This window comes from Telopea speciosissima, chromosome 4, assembly GCF_018873765.1.
Source record: "Telopea speciosissima isolate NSW1024214 ecotype Mountain lineage chromosome 4, Tspe_v1, whole genome shotgun sequence".
NCBI classification, from domain to species: Eukaryota; Viridiplantae; Streptophyta; class Magnoliopsida; order Proteales; family Proteaceae; genus Telopea; species Telopea speciosissima.
The window spans coordinates 21,796,289-21,815,859 of NC_057919.1; the positions used below are offsets into that span (position 1 = coordinate 21,796,289).

The following is a 19,571-nucleotide window of genomic DNA, read 5'->3' on the forward strand; positions in this document are numbered from 1 at the left end:
AGCGGGAGCAGATCAACAGACAGAGAAGAGAGATGTCTCAGTCAATTTTCGGCTTAAACCCTCCCAAAACCTTTAACAAGAGATCTTCACTCTTGCCTTCCTTCACTACACTCTCTTCTTATTCTTCTTCTTTTTCTTCTTCTGTGTCTACGAGACTGGGAAGGAAAAATCCTATGATTCAACTTGAAATGGCGTCGTGCCAAGCGCGACCGTCTCTCGAAATCCTCACCAGAGGTGGCTATCATGACGAGGTACTTAACGCCATTCGGAAAGCCTTGCCTAACTGTCTATCCGAAACGCATCTTCATGAAACCGTTCCTGGTCTCAAATCCAAGACCAGAGGCAAGGTATTTCTTCATTTATCACCGCTTTGTCTCATAAAAACTTATTTGAAACCCTTCTTCCTCTCCCAACCCTGAATCCTTTGAAAAATTAGGAAAAGCGAATACCTTTCCTTTTTTTTGTTTAAAATCTTTCTGATAAAATTTTGATAATTCGGATTGGTTTCCGTAGGTGAGGGATATCTACGATGCTGGGGATTATCTCGTACTGGTCACTACCGATCGCCAGAGTGCTTTTGACAGGGTTCTTGCTTCTATTCCCTTTAAAGGCGAGGTGTGCTATTAATTTGTGCTCTCATCACTGCTTTTTGTGTAGACATTTTTAGTTTGTCATTTACTGGAGTCAAAATGAGCCATTTGAAAAGGAAAAAGGCTGTACTTTAACTTATAATGAAAACTTCTAGGAACAGATTGTCCCTGTATTATGACAGGGCAATGGGTTTTGTTATCTTAATCCATTACTTCCTGTTGATGTGTCTGATTTTGGTTTTGTAATAACCAGGTTCTTAACTCCCCCTGGTATGACTTGCAGGTTCTCAATCAGACGAGTTTGTGGTGGTTTGGCAGGACGCAGCACATCACTCCAAATGCGGTGGTGTCTGCTCCCGATAAAAATGTTACAATTGCAAAGAAATGCTCAGTTTTTCCGGTTGAGTTTGTCGGTGAGTTATTATTGGATTAAGGACCCGGTTTTATTAGTAGGATTAAGTCTAGTAGGTAGTGGAGAGGTAACATTTTGGTAAGTGCTTGGAAGAAAGAGAGGTACTTCCCTCTAAGAGGTCATGTACTGCAGCATAGATATATAAGCAGCAAAGGAGTGTCATAGTAGTCTGAAATAAAATCACAGAATTTCATTCAATTATTTTAATTGGCCGTGCATTGTTTTTGCATCGATAAGCTAACATTAATATATGATTTCTGGGAAAGAAACTGACATTTTAACCTACCTTAATTGTTTATGAAATTTAGAAGTTTAGTGACTCAAATTTAGTTGTCTTTAGACCACCTGAGGTCTCTCAGGAAGGCATTACCTAGTCTCCAGTTTGAGTCAGATTGAAAGTACAGTAACAAAGAGAAAAAATATGCATTTTTTTTAGACCAAAGAATCAAATTTGGATGTCTCCGAGTGATACAGGTGGATTTTTTGCATTAGATTTTTAGAAACTCAATGTTGATCTTCTTAATGCATAAGGGAAATTTGCATTGAATGTCATCTACTGCTAATTTATTGGACATGAGTGTGCTTACTGTTATTTATTCTAAATTCATCAAACTATGATTCTCTCTGATATGTATTAGACTTGAATACTTATATAGTTATATGTAGTTAGAGGTTATATAACTGGAAGCACCGACACGTCATTATGGACTGTATACAAAAAGGGCGACAGAGAATATTGTGGCAATGTACTCCCTAATGGTACGTTTCTGGGACTTAGATTGTTCTATCTTTTGTTTTACCCATTTCTTGCTCATTTGGTTTTTAAATATATAACAGGGATGGTGAAAAACCAAAAGCTACCTGCAACTATACTCACACCAACAACTAAGGCTTCTTCTCATGATATTCCTGTAACTCCCAGTGAGGTTTGTTTACATTGTATCTTTCTTATACTTTGTAACATTTGGTTGTTTGAATTGAATTATGGGACTGCAAGTGTTAATAACCTTTTAAATATAATTTGTTTGCCAAAGAAGCCGTTCTCCTTTGGTCTTTTCCTGATTATTGATCTAGCCAATCTTTGTCAAGGTTTTTATACTGGTGGAGCATCATTTTTTTTTTCTTCCGTATAGCCTGTATAAAATGTTCTTGTTTTTGATGCTTTGATTTTAGGCTCTGTTACTTGCGCAATATCTAATCCATATGGCATTTAATTGTTCTCTATTTAATTTGACTTTGAAAACGATGTTTGATGGACACTGAAGGTTGATTCGTTGAATTCCAATTGGCTTACAGATTCACACATCTGTCTTGATAATGGAAATAACATAATATGATGTTTTCTTTGTCAAGGTTTTTATACTGGTGGAGCATCATTTTTTTTTCTTTCCGTATAGCCTGTATTAAATGTTCTTGTTTTCGATGCTTTGATTTTAGGCTCTGTTACTTGCGCAACATCTAATCCATGTGGCATTTAATTGTTCTCTATTTAATTTGACTTTGAAAACGATGTTTGATGGACACTGAAGGTTGATTTGTTGAATTCCAAATGGCTTACAGATTCACACATCTGTCTTGATAATGGAAATAACATAATATGATGTTCTCTTATGCCCCTCCCTCCCCCCCCCCCCCCCGACAAAAGGGAAAAAGAAAAAGAAAAAGAAATGTTTATCATTTAGGTTTTTGGTTATGCTTTTGATAGCACTTATATGCTAGCAAATAAAAGATCCAAGAGATTTGTGAAAAGTGAGAAAGGTTGGAACATTTTTTCTGCTTCTTTTGGTTTGTACTGGCTTTGTCAAGATTATAATTCTCCTATGGTGAGTGATTAAATTTGTTGCTTTCATCTAATGTGGATGGCTGAGTTGGTTTGCTTAAAGTTAATGCCTTTCTTGTGTCCAGATAGTTGAACTAGGTCTCATGACGCAAGCTGAATATGATGAAGCAAGCAGGAAAGCGTTCAGCTTATTTGAATATGGACAGGTGATTGTTCTTTACTCTTCTCACACTGATGTTGTAATGTGAACTAATCTTTGTGACTGTGTTAATCAAGAAACAGAAAAAATCAATTGAGTACCTATTCCCTGTAGACATCTAACCACAGTAATAGCTGTATGTTTGTCTTCTACTATTGAAAAAGAAAAATTACATGCATAATGCATATTATCAGCATTTGTAATTTTTTTTTTGGGGAGAGGGGGTGGGTGGGGGAGCTTTCTCTTTCTTCCTTTCTGTACTCCAGGTCCATTAGAGTTCTTTATGTCATGGATAAAAATAGCCGACCCCATATAGTTGGGATAAGGCTGAGTAGTTTTGAATTCTTTGAAAGAACATAGAAATAAAAAAGATGGAAAGGATTAGAAGTTCTCATAGTATGAAATTCTATTGCTACCCCCATCTTTTGCTTTCATATGGACCATCTATTGTTGTCAATGAATATTTGAGACATTGGTCTCTGGCATGTGATTGGGAATGCATGTTCTGAAGCATTGATGTTTATCAATCTCATGATTATATATGATGCATTATGCCTTCTCTTGGTTGTTGGCTACTGTATGCATAGTTTGTCTCATTTCATATCTGAATGTCGTTGTTGCAAGGAATATTTCCATATGTGGTTCTTCTATCTGCCAGCATTGAATCATCTATGCATGGTCATTGCAGTGTAAAAATTCTTAAATTCAGTTTAAGTTGCACGATGACATTTATATTTCTCTGATCAAATTTATTAGTTGTTTTCTTTCTTTTTAAATACAGCGTGTAGCTATGGAACATGGCCTGATCTTAGTAGACACAAAGTATGAATTTGGAAAGGCACCTGATGGTACAATTCTTTTAATCGATGAGGTGAACCATCATTTTCTCAGAAATGTTATGGTTGTTCTTGTAATTAAGAATCTTAGGTTAGACAGATAAAATATTTCTTGTTAGTTATTTTATCCATTTTTTTAATAAAATTTTTAGGTGCATACCCCTGATTCAAGCAGATATTGGATTGCACAATCGTATGAGGAGCGCTTTCAAAATGGGCTTGAACCACAAAATGTTGACAAGGTACACTATCTGACTTGTCTTTCCTGTGAATTATAGTTTTTACCAATCTTCCTCTGTATACTGTTGGGGAATATATAAAGCTTTTGCATTCTTGATGAGTTGATGATTGCAATTACATGAAAATTTTGGTATATTGTCTCCTCCGTATTTCTGTCTTTTGTTTTCTTGGTGATATGTCCTCAATGGACTAGCAATAGATCCTGACGTTCAGAACAATGATCTGTTACTAGGAATTCTTAAGGTTGTGGTTTAAAGAACATTGCAATCCATATGAAGACGAGGTGAGTTACACAAATAATTTTCAATATGCTCCCCCGAATTTTGCATGTGATGCCATACATCAAATCTCATCCTGGTGGGCTAAAATGTGTAGGTTCTCCCTGATGCCCCTGAAGAACTTGTTTGCGAACTTGCTTGGCGGTACGTCACTTCCCTCTTATTTATTCCCTCCAATTAGGTCATACTTGGAGAAAATGAAACAAGGACACCCAGTAAATGTTATTTTATTTATAAGTGGTATTTGATAACCTAGAAATCTTTCTTGAGAATTGATAATTGATCACATATATTTGTGACTGAGACCTGTGAATATTATGTTGTTGAATAATGTAAACCAGAATACCCCCACGGTATTCTGGTCTTTTTGGTGTTTATTTTTATGTTTTTTAGTGTTTTATGTACTGCCTAGCTATGTTGGCTATGGCAGGGGTATTTTTGTCATGTGGATGTAATTTTTAAAGTTATAAATAATAGGCTTGACTGATCACAATCGATCATTCAAGCATTCTCCAATTTCTGGTTTTGATAACATGGTATCAGAGCAGTCTTCTTTGATCTAGGGTTTTTCAAAACCTTCCCCCCCCCCCCCATTGTTCTTCTCTTACTTCTTCTCCATCGATTTCTTCTCTTTCTCTTCTTTCCCTTTCCTGGTTCTCTCCATCCTTCAGGGGCAGCACTAATGAGGTGATCCTATTATGGTCTTAGTGCTGCCCTCCATCACACCTCAAATTTAATGCCCTAAATACAAGATCACGATAGCTGCTGTGTTTTCTCTCTGCGATTTTTGGACTGCTCCTATTTTTTGGAGATCGACCCTTTTGACTTGGAAGGTTGATTGTTCACCTTGGAGCACCACTGGCTGGCCTCTGGACAGCATCTATCACACCTAAATTATCACAAACTGAAGCCCTCAAGTTACAGCCCCTCTTTTCCCTTTATCGATCTCAACTGTCAGGGTTTTGAAAAACCCTGACACCTTATCGATCTTGGCTTTCTGGGCTGCTGTTTGAGGAGATTTTTTGAGGGTTAATTCCATGATTATACTGCTGCACTTGACCTTTCTTTCAGCCCCAACTGCTGCGGTTTTTTGAAGATCTGATTTTTTCCAATTTCGAGGATCGATTTCTGCCTGGCTCAAATATGGGTGACTCAGAGATAACTTCGGCTACTTCTGGAGGAGATCAGACTAGGACTGATTTTCTTCCCTATGCTGCTGCCATTAAGCTTGATGGCACAAACTATTTAATTTGGGCCAGATCATTATCCTTAACCGTGGCTGGTAGGGGATTCACTGGCCATCTTACTGGCACCACCAAACAGCCTACTGAAGATGGTGCTGCTCGTACTAAATGGGCTGTCAATGATGCAATGGTGATGTCCTTTCTTCTGAACTCCATGACCACTGACCTCTCTAGTCAGTATCTTCTCTTTGACACAGCTACTCAGATATGGACTGCTGTCAAGGGTACTTATGGTCGTTCAGGAAGTGGTGCTCAGGTTTATGAGATCAGGAAAACACTTCAAAATACTACTCAGAAGGAGATGACTGTCACTAAATATTATGCTGCCCTCAAGTGTTTATGGCAGCAATTGGATCACTATGCTCGGTTTCGGCCTACTACTACTGCTGATGTTGCTGCCTACCACACCTATGTAGATCAGTTTCGGGTCTATGATTTTCTGGCTGGCCTCAATGATGAGTATGATCCTATTCGGGTGCAGGTTCTTGGTCGGGTTCCTTTCCCCACTTTAGAGGAAACCTTTTCTTATGTGCACAGTGAAGAGATAAGGAGGGCTGCTATGATGATTACTCCTAAAGTTGAAAGATCAGCCTTACAGACTGTTGGCTCCACCCCTGATAATTCTTCTGACAGTGTTGCTGCTACTGCTACAACTAAAGAGCCTGTGAAGTGTGATCATATGCCATAAACCATATCACACTAAGGCTCAGTGTTGGAAACTACATAGGAAGCCTGCTGATTTTGAAGCCAAACGTGGTCGTGCTTAGCCTAAAAACAAAGTCATTCACACTGAAAGTGTAGCTCCAGCTCCCATTACTGACATTGGTTTCTCCTAGGAAGAACTTCAAGCTCTCTGGCGTCTGTTGAACACATCCGCTGCCCCTACTACATTTGTTGCCAATTCAGGTTCCTTCTATGCCCGTATAGGTATTTCCTTTGTTGGTCATTGTGCATCATTAGTTTCCACTCCTTGGATTATAGATTCTGGTGCTACTGATCACATGACAGGTTCCTCCAGTCTTTTTAACATATATTTTCCTGCTTCTAGTAAGGACAAAGTTAAAATTGCTGATGGGTCCCTCTCCTCCATATTCGGGAAAGGTTCCATTGGCTGTTCCCCTTCTCTTACATTGTCATCTGTGTTGTATATTTTCAAATTTACCACTAATCTTCTCTCCATTAGTAGTATCACCAAATCTCTAAATTGTAAAGTGATTTTTTTTCCCACTCATTGTGTTTTTTAGGATCTGGACTCGGGGAAGACGATTGGATCGGGTAAAGTGCATGGCGGATTGTACCTGCTTGATGGAGACCCTGCATCTACCCAGGCTTTACCTTCTAGGCTCTATTCCCCAGCATCCTTCTCTTCTGAACTACACATATGGGCATATGACACTCTAGACTAGGACATCCACCTTTAGATACTTTATCTACTTTATTTCCAGCATTAAGTAATAATTGTAATAAGGAAGAATTTTTTTGTGAGCCTTGTGTCTTGGCTAAACAGACACGTTCCAATTATCCAATTTCTAATAAAAGGTCATCTTCCTTATTTCATGTTCATACTGATGTGTGGGGTCCTAATAGAAAAGTTTCTCTTTCGGGTCATCGGTGGTATGTAACCTTTATTGACTGCTATTCTAGGTTCACTTGGGTCTACCTTATGCACACCAAAAATGAAGTATTTTCCTGTTTTCAGCACTTTCACCAGCTGGTTAAAACTCAATTTAATGCCACTATTCAGATTTTGAGGAGTGATAATGAGACAGAGTATATGGAAGGTCAGTTCCAAAAATATCTGGTTGCCCATGGAATCCTCCATCAGACCAGCTGTGTTGATATTCCAGCCCAAAATGGTGTGGCTGAGAGAAAAAACCGCCACCTCTTGGAGGTAGCTAGAGCTCTTCTGTTTGCTCGCAATGTCCCTTCCGTTTATTGGGGGGATGCTGTCCTTACTGCAGCCTATTTAATTAATAGGTTGTCCAGTCGGGTCCTTAACTCTAGATCCCCTGTTGAACTATTACTTGGCTCTTCCTCTTTTATAGTTCCCCCTAAGGTTTTTGGCTGCGTTTGTTATGCCAGGGATATAAGGTCCCTTGGTAAACTTGACCCACGTAGTCTCTGTTGCATTTTCTTAGGATACTCTGCTACACAAAAGGGGTATAAGTGCTATTACCCTCCATCCCGCCGGACTTTTATCAGCATGGATGTCGTGTTTCATGAGAGTGTTTCATATTATGTGTCCCCACCTCTTCAGGGGGAGAGTGTTAGTGAAGATGTGCTGACTATAGACTCTCCACCTCCACTCCAGTCTGTTTACCATGAGTCTGGACCAGTTCGGCCTGCTCCTAGTACTTCCCCTGAGACTGCTTCTAGTACCCCCCTTGAGTCAGGGGGAGAGATTCCTATGCAGGGGAAGCAAACTACTCCTGTCCAGAGGACTATTAGGGAATTTCAGAGGAGGATTGATGCTAGTAACATGAAGACCTATGTAAGGAAACATAAGCAGGTTCAATCAACTGTTGCTCCAGTACCCATCCAATTGCCGAACCTGGATCCAGAACCTGCCTCTCCACCTGGTAATGTTCCTTCTCTTGAGTTACCTATTGCTCTTCGCAAAGGTGTCAGGACTTGCACTCAGCATCCCATATTTCATGTTGTTTCTTATGACTCCCTTTCCCCATCCTTTCGTGCTTTTGTTTCTTCTCTTTCTTCTGTTCGTATTCCCAGGAAGCTCTATCAAATGGAAAGTGGAAGGCAGCCATGATGGAAGAAACGGAGGCTTTGAAGAAAAATAACACATGGGAGCTTGTGGTTCTTCCACCTAGGAAGAAAACCGTTGGATGTAGATGGGTGTTTGTGGTGAAACAGAAGGTGGATGGCACTGTGGATAGGTATAAGGCATGGCTCGTGACCAAGGGGTTTACTTAGACATACGGCATTGATTACCAGGAAACCTTTGCACTTGTTGCGAAGTTAAATACTGTTCGTGTGTTGTTATCATGTGCAGTCAACCTTGGATGGGATTTGCAGCAACTAGATGTAAAAAATGCCTTCCTAAATGGAGCACTGGAGGAGGAGGTGTATATGGACATTCCACCAGGGTTCTCTTGTGACAGGAATAAAGGAAAAGTGTGTAGGCTGAAGCGTGCACTGTATGGGCTGAAGCAGTCACTTCGAGCTTGGTTTGGTCGATTTCACAAGGCCATGATTTCTGTGGGCTATAAGCAGAGTAATGCTGATCACACACTCTTTATCAAGACGATTGGTGAAAAACTCACTGTTCTTATAGTCTACTTTGATGACATAGTAGTTACTGGCAATGATGGTGATGAGATCAGACGGTTGAAGACCTTCCTTGGCCAAGAATTTGAGATTAAGGATCTAGGGAAATTAAGATACTTTCTTGGGATTGAAGTGGCCAGATCTTCTAAAGGCATATTTCTCTCCTAAAGAAAGTATGTCCTAGACTTGTTGGCTGAAACAGGGTTGTTAGGTTGCCTTCCTTCAGATACTTCTATGGATCCTACTGTTCGGCTCAAGGAAAATGAGGGTGAGCCTATTGATAAAGGCCGGTACCAAAGACTTGTAGGGAAGCTGATTTATCTTTCACACGCTCGTCCTGACATTGCTGTCTCGGTGAGTGCTGTGAGTCAGTTTATGCATGATCCCTACACTTCTCATATGGAGGCTGTTCTTCGTATTTTGCACTATTTGAAGTCAGCTCCTGGAAAAGGCATTCTTTTGTCTGCACATGGTCACCTACGGATAGAGGCATACACCGATGCTGATTGGGCTGGTTCTGCAGATCGCAAGTCGATTTCTAGGTATTGCTCCTTTGTAGGTGGAAATCTTGTCACATGGCGTAGCAAGAAGCAAAATGTAGTTGCTCGTTCTAGTGCCGAAGCTGAGTTTCGAGCTATGGCACAAGGTATTTGTGAGTTATTTTGGCTTAAATATTTGCTACAAGATCTTGGTATTCTTATTCGCCTTCCTATGATGTTGTACTGTGACAACAAGGCTGCGATCAGCATAGCACACAACCCAGTACGGCATGATCGTACCAAGCATGTTGAGGTGGATAGGCATTTCATCAAGGAGAAGTTAGAAGATGGGTAGATCTGTATTCCCTTTATGACCTCTGCTGATCAGCTTGATGATGTCTTCACCAAGGGGCTGCCTGGAAAGTTATTTCATCCTAATCTAGTCATGTTGGGCATGATCGACATCTTTGCTCAAACTTGAGGGGGAGTGTTGAATAATGTAAACCAGAATACCGTGGCGTATTCTGGTCTTTTTGGTGTTTATTTTTATGTTTTTAAGTGTTTTATGTACTTCCTAGCTATGTCGGCTATGGCAAGGGTATTTTTGTCATGTGGATGTAATTTTTAAAGTTATAAATAATAGGCTTGGCTGATCACAATCGATCATTCAAGCATTCTCCAATTTCTGGTTTTGATAACATATGTAAATGGGGAGATTGGCAGTCTTTTAAGTGGTTTTTGTTTTTTAACTAAATCAGCTGGGTAATAGCTTTTACTAATGAAGAAAAAAGTACTAGTAAGTAAGGTTTTAATTATAAATTCAAAAGTAATAGGTGTGGTATAAAAAGATAGAGCTTTTATAGGAAATACTAACAGGTTGAGATATAATGCGAATATACTATACTGCTATATAAAGATATTAACCACTCTTAGTTTCTTTGGTATACCTTTTTTCTTCCTAAGATACCCTAGTCTAATGCCTACTTGTGAAGTCTGAACTGTGAACAAAACATCCTCACATACTTGTTCGATCTAGTTAGACAGTGAATGAAGAAGAAGAAGACACACAGTCTGCACTAATCAAGTTGGACCTTATTTTTTTATGTAGTTCCATGTTCTCAGAAATAATTAGTCAAAATCTGTAGCCATCCCAGCTTGATTGCTAAATGCTAACGGACATTGCAAATCACTTGTCAATCTTCTCTTTCAGTTCTTCCCATTTCCTGATCACTGCCTCCTGTCTCATTTTCAGTTCTGGAATTTGGTACTTCATAATTTGTCAACGCTCTTATATTCCCAGAATTCGAGCCATAATTTGTGTTCTTTAATCCGGTTTTTAATAACTAAGCTGGATTTTACATAGTTTGACAATGCATGGCATGCATGTTGCATCTTAAGAATAAGTGCACACTAACTCTTTGACTTAAAACTGTGGTGGGAAGAAAACCAGTCAATAATCTGAGTCACTGCATTCAGGCAAGGGTGGCACAAATTGGGCTTCATGTAAAACTGATGCGGTTTCTAGTCACCTAAGGGATTAGGATTAGGAAACCTCAAATAAATTCATAACTGCAGGGATAGGAACCAAACCAGATTCAGGGAATACCAAATAACCCAGTCAAACGAGATCTCATTGGGCAGAAATTCTGGTCGGTTGCTTAGATTAACTAGTGGAACAAAGCTGTAAAATTTGATGCAGATCTGAAAGTTGGATTATGAGATATGGTGAAATCCTACTGTGAGAAGGAATCTGAATACCCAGATACGGTAGCAGAATCGATGGAGGAATTGCATTATTGATCTAAACTGATAAGCATGCAGTAAACAATATTCATAATCAGAATTTTTTTTTCGGGAAATCAAGTACTGAAGAAGTTGAGTGCAGGCAAGAGACCTGAAATTGACTAAAATTTTAGGGTTTTGGAAAACCATGAACTGAACTGTAACTAGATACACACTCAAAACAGAAAAGAGCGGAAACCCAATGACAGAACAGTGTATTGATTAGCAACACATAATTGAAGAAATGTAAGAAACATGTAATCACAGGTATGAGGTTAAGAGAGATCTGACCTGAAATTGGTGGAGAAAGGGATAATGGAGAATAGGAGAGATAAATCAATCAGGAATCCACCTGATTTACCTGCTGAATCTGATGCAAATCCAAGATACAAGATGCACTATAGCTGCAGGAAGAATTCCAGGTCCAAAACTGACCTGCGCTTCATTGTTGAACCATTGGGATTTTCTGGTTATCTCAAAACTAGGTCGTGGGGTTGTTTTAGGACTTCTATTTTCCTATTTTTATTCCTGATTCAGTTGTTTAATCAAGATGGAATACCAGTTATAAATTCCACTCCCACTGGTTGTCAGTTTCCTTTTGTTTCTTAGAGTCCTAGACAGTGAAGGATTCCTCTCTCACAGCTTGCGAATGGGAGTTTCCTTATATGTTTCTGCTTTGATTTTGCTTTCCTTTTTGGAGTCTTAGATCACTAAATTCAGCTTTTATTTAATAGTTTTCTGGGCATAGCCCTCCCCATGATTTTATAGTTGAATGAAATTGGCTCTTTCCTTTGTTCTGTGAGATTAAGAATGCTTGCTGCTGTGGTGATTCAGTAGCACCCTAGTGGTGATTCCAGGAGGGCTTGATGTGATTTCAAGGTAGTAATTCAGGTGGTGATCTTTAAATTACACATCTTTTCTTCTTCTTATCTTATTATTCCAATTGATTCTATAGTCAGTTCTGAAGTTTTTTCATCTTGCACATCCTTTGTTCTTCAGTTTTCTAGTTCCGGTTATACTTTAATCAATTGCTATTCTGTTTTTTGTTATCTTGCTACATTCTTCTTCTATTTTCTGTCTTAATTAATAGCTCTTAGGCTCTCTTTGGTATCATTTTTACTTTTGATTTTTGCCTATTTAACAAAAATCATTAATGAAAACCATTTTTTATCAAAAACTAAAAACCGTTTGGTAAACATTAGACAAAAACGAGTAGAGAATGAGAAATGGTTTGGTATGCCCATGTGTAGAGTAGTTTTTTGAAGAAATGATCCCAAAGTATCAAATCTTATCTAGTGTAACTAGTGGGTGAAGAGATTCCCTCTTCACCCATCTTCCTTCCTGGGAATGGATCCCACTTGGAATCACGATTCGGAATTCGGATAAGCATCGATCGGTCACAGCCTTTCAGGTGGTTCTTCCTAATTCCGATTGGAATTGGATAAGATCAGACATGCGCAAAGGAACCTGTTTGTGCAGAGAATCGACAAGTTCATCAAACTTCAGATACTTTTAGAAATGCCTGACAAAATGATGAGAGGATCCAGTGATTCACATCAGATGTTCTAATCTTTAGTTCAAATCATGCTATTGATAACCAATTACCAAGAATATAATAAAAAAGACAAAAACAAAACATCAGGGTCGCGATTGCAGAAAAGCCAATGTCAGAACCCACAACCTTTCACATAATCTAGTAGAACCCCATTAAACCTCCACGAAATTATGAAATCAAAATGAAAGCAAGCAAAATTTGAAGTCGGGGATACCCAAGAAGCGGATTGGCCAAGAGCCGCAAAGGTGAAATGGTGCTCAGGATTGATGGCAAGTTTGGCATGGACGAAAAGGAGGACTGCCTTTTTTATTGAATCCAATCTCATGATGGGTTGACCTTTTGGGCCCAAAGCTTTCATCTCCACCAGAGATTCATGGTCGACATCGATGCAGAACAGTATATTCTCATTGCAGAAAGGGATCCATTGCAGTGTGTAAGGGGCGGATATGGTGGGTTAGGTTGCAGCAGGGTGTAGGGGCGGGAGGGGTCGCATGAAGAAGAAGATGAGGAGGGTGGATGGAGTTGCAGGAAAAATAAAAGGGGAAGTCGTGGATGGTGTTGCAGGCTTGCAGCAGGAGGAAGGAGGAGGACGAGGAGGGCCGATCTTCTAATTAAACCAGAAATGACACTCCTACCCTTCAATTTTGAGACTTATGAGCACGTGCTCATTAAAGTCCTGCATAAATGACCAAAACTGATTTTTGGCTAAAACACAAAAATAGGTCAGGACCTATTTGTGGTTTTTGTGTTTTTTCAACCTTTTTTAAATAGAAACAGGTTCCATAAACAATACCAAATGCAACCATAAACCTTTTTTTGGCCAAAAATCAAAAATAAAAATGATACCAAAGAGGCCCTTAGTTCAGATTATATTTCAGTTTCACAAACCTTACTTTTTTTGGTTGATTTCTAATCACTAGATGGTTAGATCCCCATTAAAATCTGCTTGGCTATTTCTGAACCGCAGTACTTCTCTTTTATGGTCATTGCACGAAATCATGGGTGTGTTGACCCTCTTCTTGTCCTCGCTTATAGGTCTACAACAAATGAAGTAAATTCCTCATTCAATATCATGAAAAACTACTCAAATTGTTGGAAATTTAAAAAACAGGATGACCCTAACCTGCAACGGACTAGAACCAGGACATTTACCCCTTGTATCTTTTCATGCTTATGACTGGAACTCCTATCCAATTGCAGATTTCTTGCAGACTTGTCACTTAATCGTGGAGTCTGAGAGAGAGAAAGGGTGTCCAATCCCCCTCTCCTCAATTGCTGCGACTGTGCAAAGTCCATAGCTAAACTCCTCAGACAAATCTGGAAGTGTCCTGCAACAGGAACCGATGGAGGAGATGCACAAAGAAGTCGCATTGAATTTCAAATCAAATACTCCGAAATGTAGAACAATCAGAAGAATGAACTCGTTTTTTCTCAAAATCTGAACATTGAAAGCCCTACCAATAAATCCTAATGTGGCTCAAGCAATCAAGGAATTATTTCCAACATCTCGAAATCGAGGTTTGCGAGATTGAAAAACACAGTTCGGATCAACCAAAGGCCAATGATTTTCCTTTTTTAAAGGAAAGAAAAATCAAGCTGAGAAGTTAATCGAGGAGCTAATGTAGTTGTAGATTGGTAGAGGACCAACTAGGAGCCAATCAACCAGGATCTGTTATGAACAGGTGAATCAGCTAGGTCAAAATAGGGTTTGTGGAGAAATTAGAGTTAGGGTTAGGGTTTCGGGTTTCGGAAAAGAGGAAAAGATGGATTTCTAGGGTTTGGCTGGACAGAAGTTAACCAAACTTGAATGGTTTTCTTAGGAGGGTATGAGGGATAATCGGTCAGATTTGTAGACTATTCTGATAGTTGGTTTGGGCTGGGCAGAAATTAGGGCTTTTGGGTTTTGATTTGAGAAGGTGGGATGTTAGGGTTTTAATGGGAGATGTTGGCTGGGCTTAGGATTGAGTGGAGCTTGATGGTGGATGAGTATGTGGTCTGAATTTGGGGTTTCATGGATGAGTAGACAGGTCTAGTTCGATGGTTGGTGTTGTAAAAGTGAAAAATTAAAAAAGGGGATAGCTAGGGTTGGGGTTGTAGAGGATTAGGAGAAGAAGGATGGGGATGGGGATGCTTCCAACTTACTTGTAGTTGCAGAATTGTCCAAGCAGCAACCAAACTTGAATACAAATTGAATTTTGAACTGAAACTTGAAGAAAAATCAGATCTGGGACAGAAAACTTGAATAGAGCTTCAATAGTACCACCCAGGCTTCATACTGCAAGGTGTCGATTGGATCAAACACCAAAACCACCAGATTTGATCAAACACAAAGCAATTCTTCAAAGAAGAAACATAGTTGCAGAGCAGCAATAACAGATTTTCAAAAATTCAGAGGTGAGAAACCTCTCCACCAAATTCCCTTTATTTATAGTGGCGAGAGGGCATATTCCTAATCAGCCTAGGAGTGTAAAAGCTCCTAGCCGACTCTAATTACACTTCACAACCTCTCTCAAATTCGTGGAGAGGTGTGGACCCAACTTATAATGAAAGCAAATAAAAGAAAGGTGACTCAAGTCACTTAAATTGAACCATTTGTTCAAATTAGTTTTGGACTGGTTCAGTTTAAAACATTAAAACATGAAAATAGACTTAGTATAGAAGCTAATCCCGTATGCAACCTATATACCCCTACTTTAGGTCCATAAAAGTGACCTATTACATTGAAAACCCATCAGACCAAAGGCCCAACATGTATAGAACCCAACCCTAGACTTATTCCTAATAATGCAAGCCTGTTTTGGTGATGAATCTGCATCAGGAGCGATTCAGTAGATGTAATGAAGAGCCAAAGAAAGAGTAATAGTACAGCAAAATGCAATAAAGTAGTACAGCTTAACAATTAATAGAACTCAAATTCATCAATTCCGGAGTGGAAAGACCCAATGGAAGGGGTGGGGGGGCACAAAATCAAAAACAATAAAATGCAGTTAAGTCGCGGATCTGATGGAAAACGACTAATCTGAAAGCTTTGAATCGACGACGCAAGAATGACAAATGAGACTTGAGAAATTGAGAGCTAAAAAACTTACAATAAATCTCTAAGGCTGGCTGATCGAAGAAATCTCCAAAATGTTGAAGAAAGTTCCAAGAAGAGTATAAATCTGTGGAGTAAAAGATACCAGAACCAATGGTGATGGTTCCGAGCTGAGAACCCATTTTGATGGGGGTGGGATGGAGTGGGGCAGAGGATTTGTAGAGGGGGGTGGCTTACAGTAGAGGGGAAGGCGGGGGTGAGAGGTGGTGGCAGAGCGGAGGGTTTTTGGGAGGTGCTGGAGAGAGGCTGCGGGAGTGGGATGCCACTGGAGGGCAGAAGGGAGGGGAGCAGGGGGAATTTAGGAATTTAGAATAAGTGAGAAAGCGAGCTGAAACTTTGCTTTTCTGGGGGACTGAGAAAACAAATTTTGAGTAGGGGAGTTTGAGTAAAAATGGGGCAAGTATAGGGGAGTGATAGAAATTTACCCTTCATTTAATAATGCTGTAAACCATCAAAGAAACAAACCCAAATTGACTGTTAACACCTCCCCATTGGCCAGCTGCTTTGGAGGAGTTATATTCCGACCAAACAAATTTAAATAGTAAAGAAGGGAAAATGATGTACACACTAGTGGGGTGTAATAGAATCTTTTACACTAGCACCTTATTGACTGTCTGATAAAGTGAAAGGCATCTTAACCATTGGTTGCCATTGTCCTACATTACACGCAATCTATTGCCACTACACTGTCTGTCTCACCACTCTTCATCATTCTCCCCCACAACCATCACTTGATGCCTCTTCGGCTGACAACTGGTCAACAACCCTGTCTGTGATCAGTGTTATCATGGAGTTGTGGAGGTTGCGGGTCTCATTCCACTACCTCCTTGCCCATCTCCATAAACTAAACTTATTTCTAGCATTGAAGCTCTGCTGGTTACACAGTCTTTTCTTTGAAACTGAATCCAGTTAAATTCAAGGCGATTGCTCTGAGATGGAGGCATGGAGCAGATTTTAGCTCTGGCGAAGGGAGCAGAATCTTTGTGGACGTTGTTGAGAGGCAGTTTTGTGGTAGCCGGTGCTTAGGGTTTGAGACATACAATGCTTTCTGAGAACCTAATTGAATGATCAATCAGTCAAGTAAAAACCATGCCTGGCTGCTTTGTAGCTCATGATGGATGAATGCTGCTGAAATTGCAAAGAATTGAACTTACCCAGAGGAATCTTTGGTTATATGCATCCATTCCCAGCTTTACCCTCGCACAAGGACCCATCACAATTTAGATTTTACACTGATGAAGTCCCTTGATATGGTGTTGGACCCAATGTGTCACTGACCCGATGCACCCTATGTGTGTGTGTATTGATGTGGTGTGGTCAGTTTATTCAACATTAGTTAATTAGTGCAATGAAAGCTAATTATTTTGAACATTTTGGTCTTTCTGTGTACTACTTAGAAGAGTGGCGAGATGTAGCATAGCATGCACCTTGGAGCCAGGGTAACTGATCCTTCCAAGGGTCCTGACTCTTAATGTCACATTTTGTTTCTGACTTGCTGATATTAATTTTATCTTTCTATAGCACACTGTATGTTTTACATATTTGTCTGTATTGGTGCTAACTACTTATTTGTTTATGGCAGATATCTTATGTTGTATGAGACCATCACAAACTCAATTTTTGAGCCACCACAAGAAGAGGTAGTGTACACTTGGCATGCTGATATGGTGATATTTCTTAATGTCTGATGGGTCATTTGGGATCCTCTGTGCAGGAGCCAATACATGACCGGATATCTCGGAATGTCTCACTGGCACTGTCATCACTACAGCAATGAACATGTAAGCCATGAACAGTTCTACCAGATTCCCTTGTAGAGCTTCTCAGTTTTGCCTGAGCTCCAATCTGGAATTGCCGTAACCAATTTTCTCTGTGTCAGTCAGTAACTTCAAGTGCAAGTTATGATATTGGATAGGTGAAACAACCAATCGCCCATCTGCACTTAAGTAGACAGACTTCATTTTAGTTTCATAGACAAGCAGTTATAGAATTTTTAAGCCTCAGCCTTAACAACAGTAATCTCCATGGATGGGCCACTATGATCTGTAGTTGGTGCCTGAAGGGATAATTCAATACACCAACAGTGGCTCTCTGATTGACATGTCTGTATGATTGTTTCAAGTGTAGATCATCCTATCATAGTCTGGTGCTGATATAGAAAAATAAATGCAATTTCTTCCTGGTGTACATACTTATATGCGACCAATGAAAAGGAAAGCACACAATGATGGATACTTCTTTGTTCATTGCAACTTCACCAAGGACTTCATATTGATTCCAGGGAAGAAATCCCTCCCTATGCTTTACCCCACAATTGTGTCGAACACAAGATCCCAGTCGAAAGATCTTAGACAGTTTAGTCTCCTTTCAGGAACACCTTCTTACTAGGGAATAAGCCTGATGGAAGTACAATGAAAAAACAAAATATCTACGGTGGATTCTACCAAGAGCAGATTGGGCCTTAACTCGTCTTGTGCTTAGTCACTAACATGATTCATTAGGGAGCAGCAAGTCTTTTTGAGGAGGAACATGCCCCCTTATGGCCTTATCTTAAAACAAAAAAGGAAAAAGAACACTGCCTAGAAGAGTAGCCCCTGCTCCTAGACACATGAATGCAAGAAATTACAACCACAACCCCTGTGAAATAAAAAATTCATCCATGTATATGCCCGTGAGCACTTTCTTTGGCCCTTGTGTAGGTGCAGGGGCTATGCGACCAAAAATTGATCTCTTGCCCAAACAAAAAAAAAAATTTATGTGATTGATTTCTTGCCCAGCTGCATAGCATACGTTAGCATCTGCCTGTCTTTTTTTTTTTTTTTTTTTTAATGAGAAATAAAATTAATTCAACAGAGAGTCCAGATTATCAGTTACAACCATTCTAAGGTTCTCAGTCCACTATTTGCCAAATCATGAGCTAAACTATATAATCCCTATCCTGTTTCAAAATATTATTTTTAGAGAATTGCTTTAGCATAGAATTGATGTTAAAACTATGTGAAATAATTCCTAAGGTCATTTGGAAATGGAGTCATCTTGCATCCAGTTGTGTAATTCCAAACAATCATTACAAACTTTTACAATTTTTGCTCCTAATGATCTTGCCTGTTGCAGTCCTTGAAACATTCTTCTTGCCTCTGCTTCGTGAGCATTCCTTGCATAGCCATAATCCATAGAAACAAATATAAATTGATTTTAAGAGATAATTACGGTTGCCCATTCAGCTTGACAAGAGTCACGATTGAAGCTCCCATCACAAGTCAATAAGAAAGCCCCTTGTCGATTATAGCTAAGGAAATCCTTACTAGATAAAAATCAGGGATAGATTCGGCAATGAGGTATTCAGTTCTCATTCCCAAAAGACCCGTTGCCCAAATTCCTTTTGAAAATGAAGACGAGATAAAAATGTGCCATTTCTTTTCTAAAGAACAAAAAGCACAACAGTCATTAATATTTATAAACCGATTCAATCGGTCCCTGGTGAGAATACCTCCTGCTTAATTTTTCACAATAATAAACAGAACTTTGGATGTATTTTTTAGTTTCCAAATCAAACGCCAAACTTGAGAGAAATGAGAGCGAGATGATGCCATTGATGAAGTGACAGGAGAATTACATGACATTAAATATTTAACGATTCTTGTTATAGGGATTCCAATCCCTATCAATCATCAAATCAGAAACACATTCAAAAGCTGGGATCAAAGTCATCATTGAGGCTAAGTAAGCATGAGGCAATGAGGAATCCAAGCATCATTCCATAAATTAACAAGTCTATCATTACCAATTTTCCAGCA

General features: G+C 39.4%; 2 protein-coding genes across 2 annotated transcripts in view; one reads left to right on the forward strand and one right to left on the reverse strand.

Annotated features, from left to right (window-relative positions):
- LOC122660038 (serine/threonine-protein kinase PEPKR2) overlaps positions 1–8,660 on the reverse strand; it is a 20,755-nt gene extending 12,095 nt beyond the window's left edge. Inside the window, exon 1 of the mRNA XM_043855212.1 lies at positions 8,650–8,660. The gene's annotated coding sequence lies outside the window, so the exon portion shown is untranslated. The remainder of the gene's footprint in view (positions 1–8,649) is intronic.
- On the forward strand, positions 92–17,789 carry LOC122660039 (phosphoribosylaminoimidazole-succinocarboxamide synthase, chloroplastic). The gene is made up of 13 exons (XM_043855213.1): positions 92–347; positions 514–615; positions 874–1,003; positions 1,669–1,761; positions 1,840–1,928; positions 2,908–2,988; positions 3,763–3,852; positions 3,970–4,059; positions 4,290–4,340; positions 4,433–4,479; positions 8,451–8,453; positions 17,357–17,414; positions 17,489–17,789. Exons 1-13 carry the CDS (start codon positions 174–176, stop codon positions 17,549–17,551), a joined length of 1,071 nt encoding a protein of 356 aa, XP_043711148.1. The 5' UTR covers positions 92–173; the 3' UTR covers positions 17,552–17,789.
- The last annotated feature ends 1,782 nt before the right edge of the window (positions 17,790–19,571 follow it).

Excerpts from the sequence above, each read along its gene's own strand:
- LOC122660039 (XM_043855213.1), top strand. The coding sequence starts at position 174 with ATGATTCAACTTGAAATGGCGTCGTGCCAAGCGCGACCGTCTCTCGAA. Across the intron at positions 616-873 it reads CTATTCCCTTTAAAGGCGAG|GTTCTCAATCAGACGAGTTT; the intron begins GTGTGCTATTAA and ends TATGACTTGCAG. Across the intron at positions 4,341-4,432 it reads GCAATCCATATGAAGACGAG|GTTCTCCCTGATGCCCCTGA; the intron begins GTGAGTTACACA and ends TAAAATGTGTAG.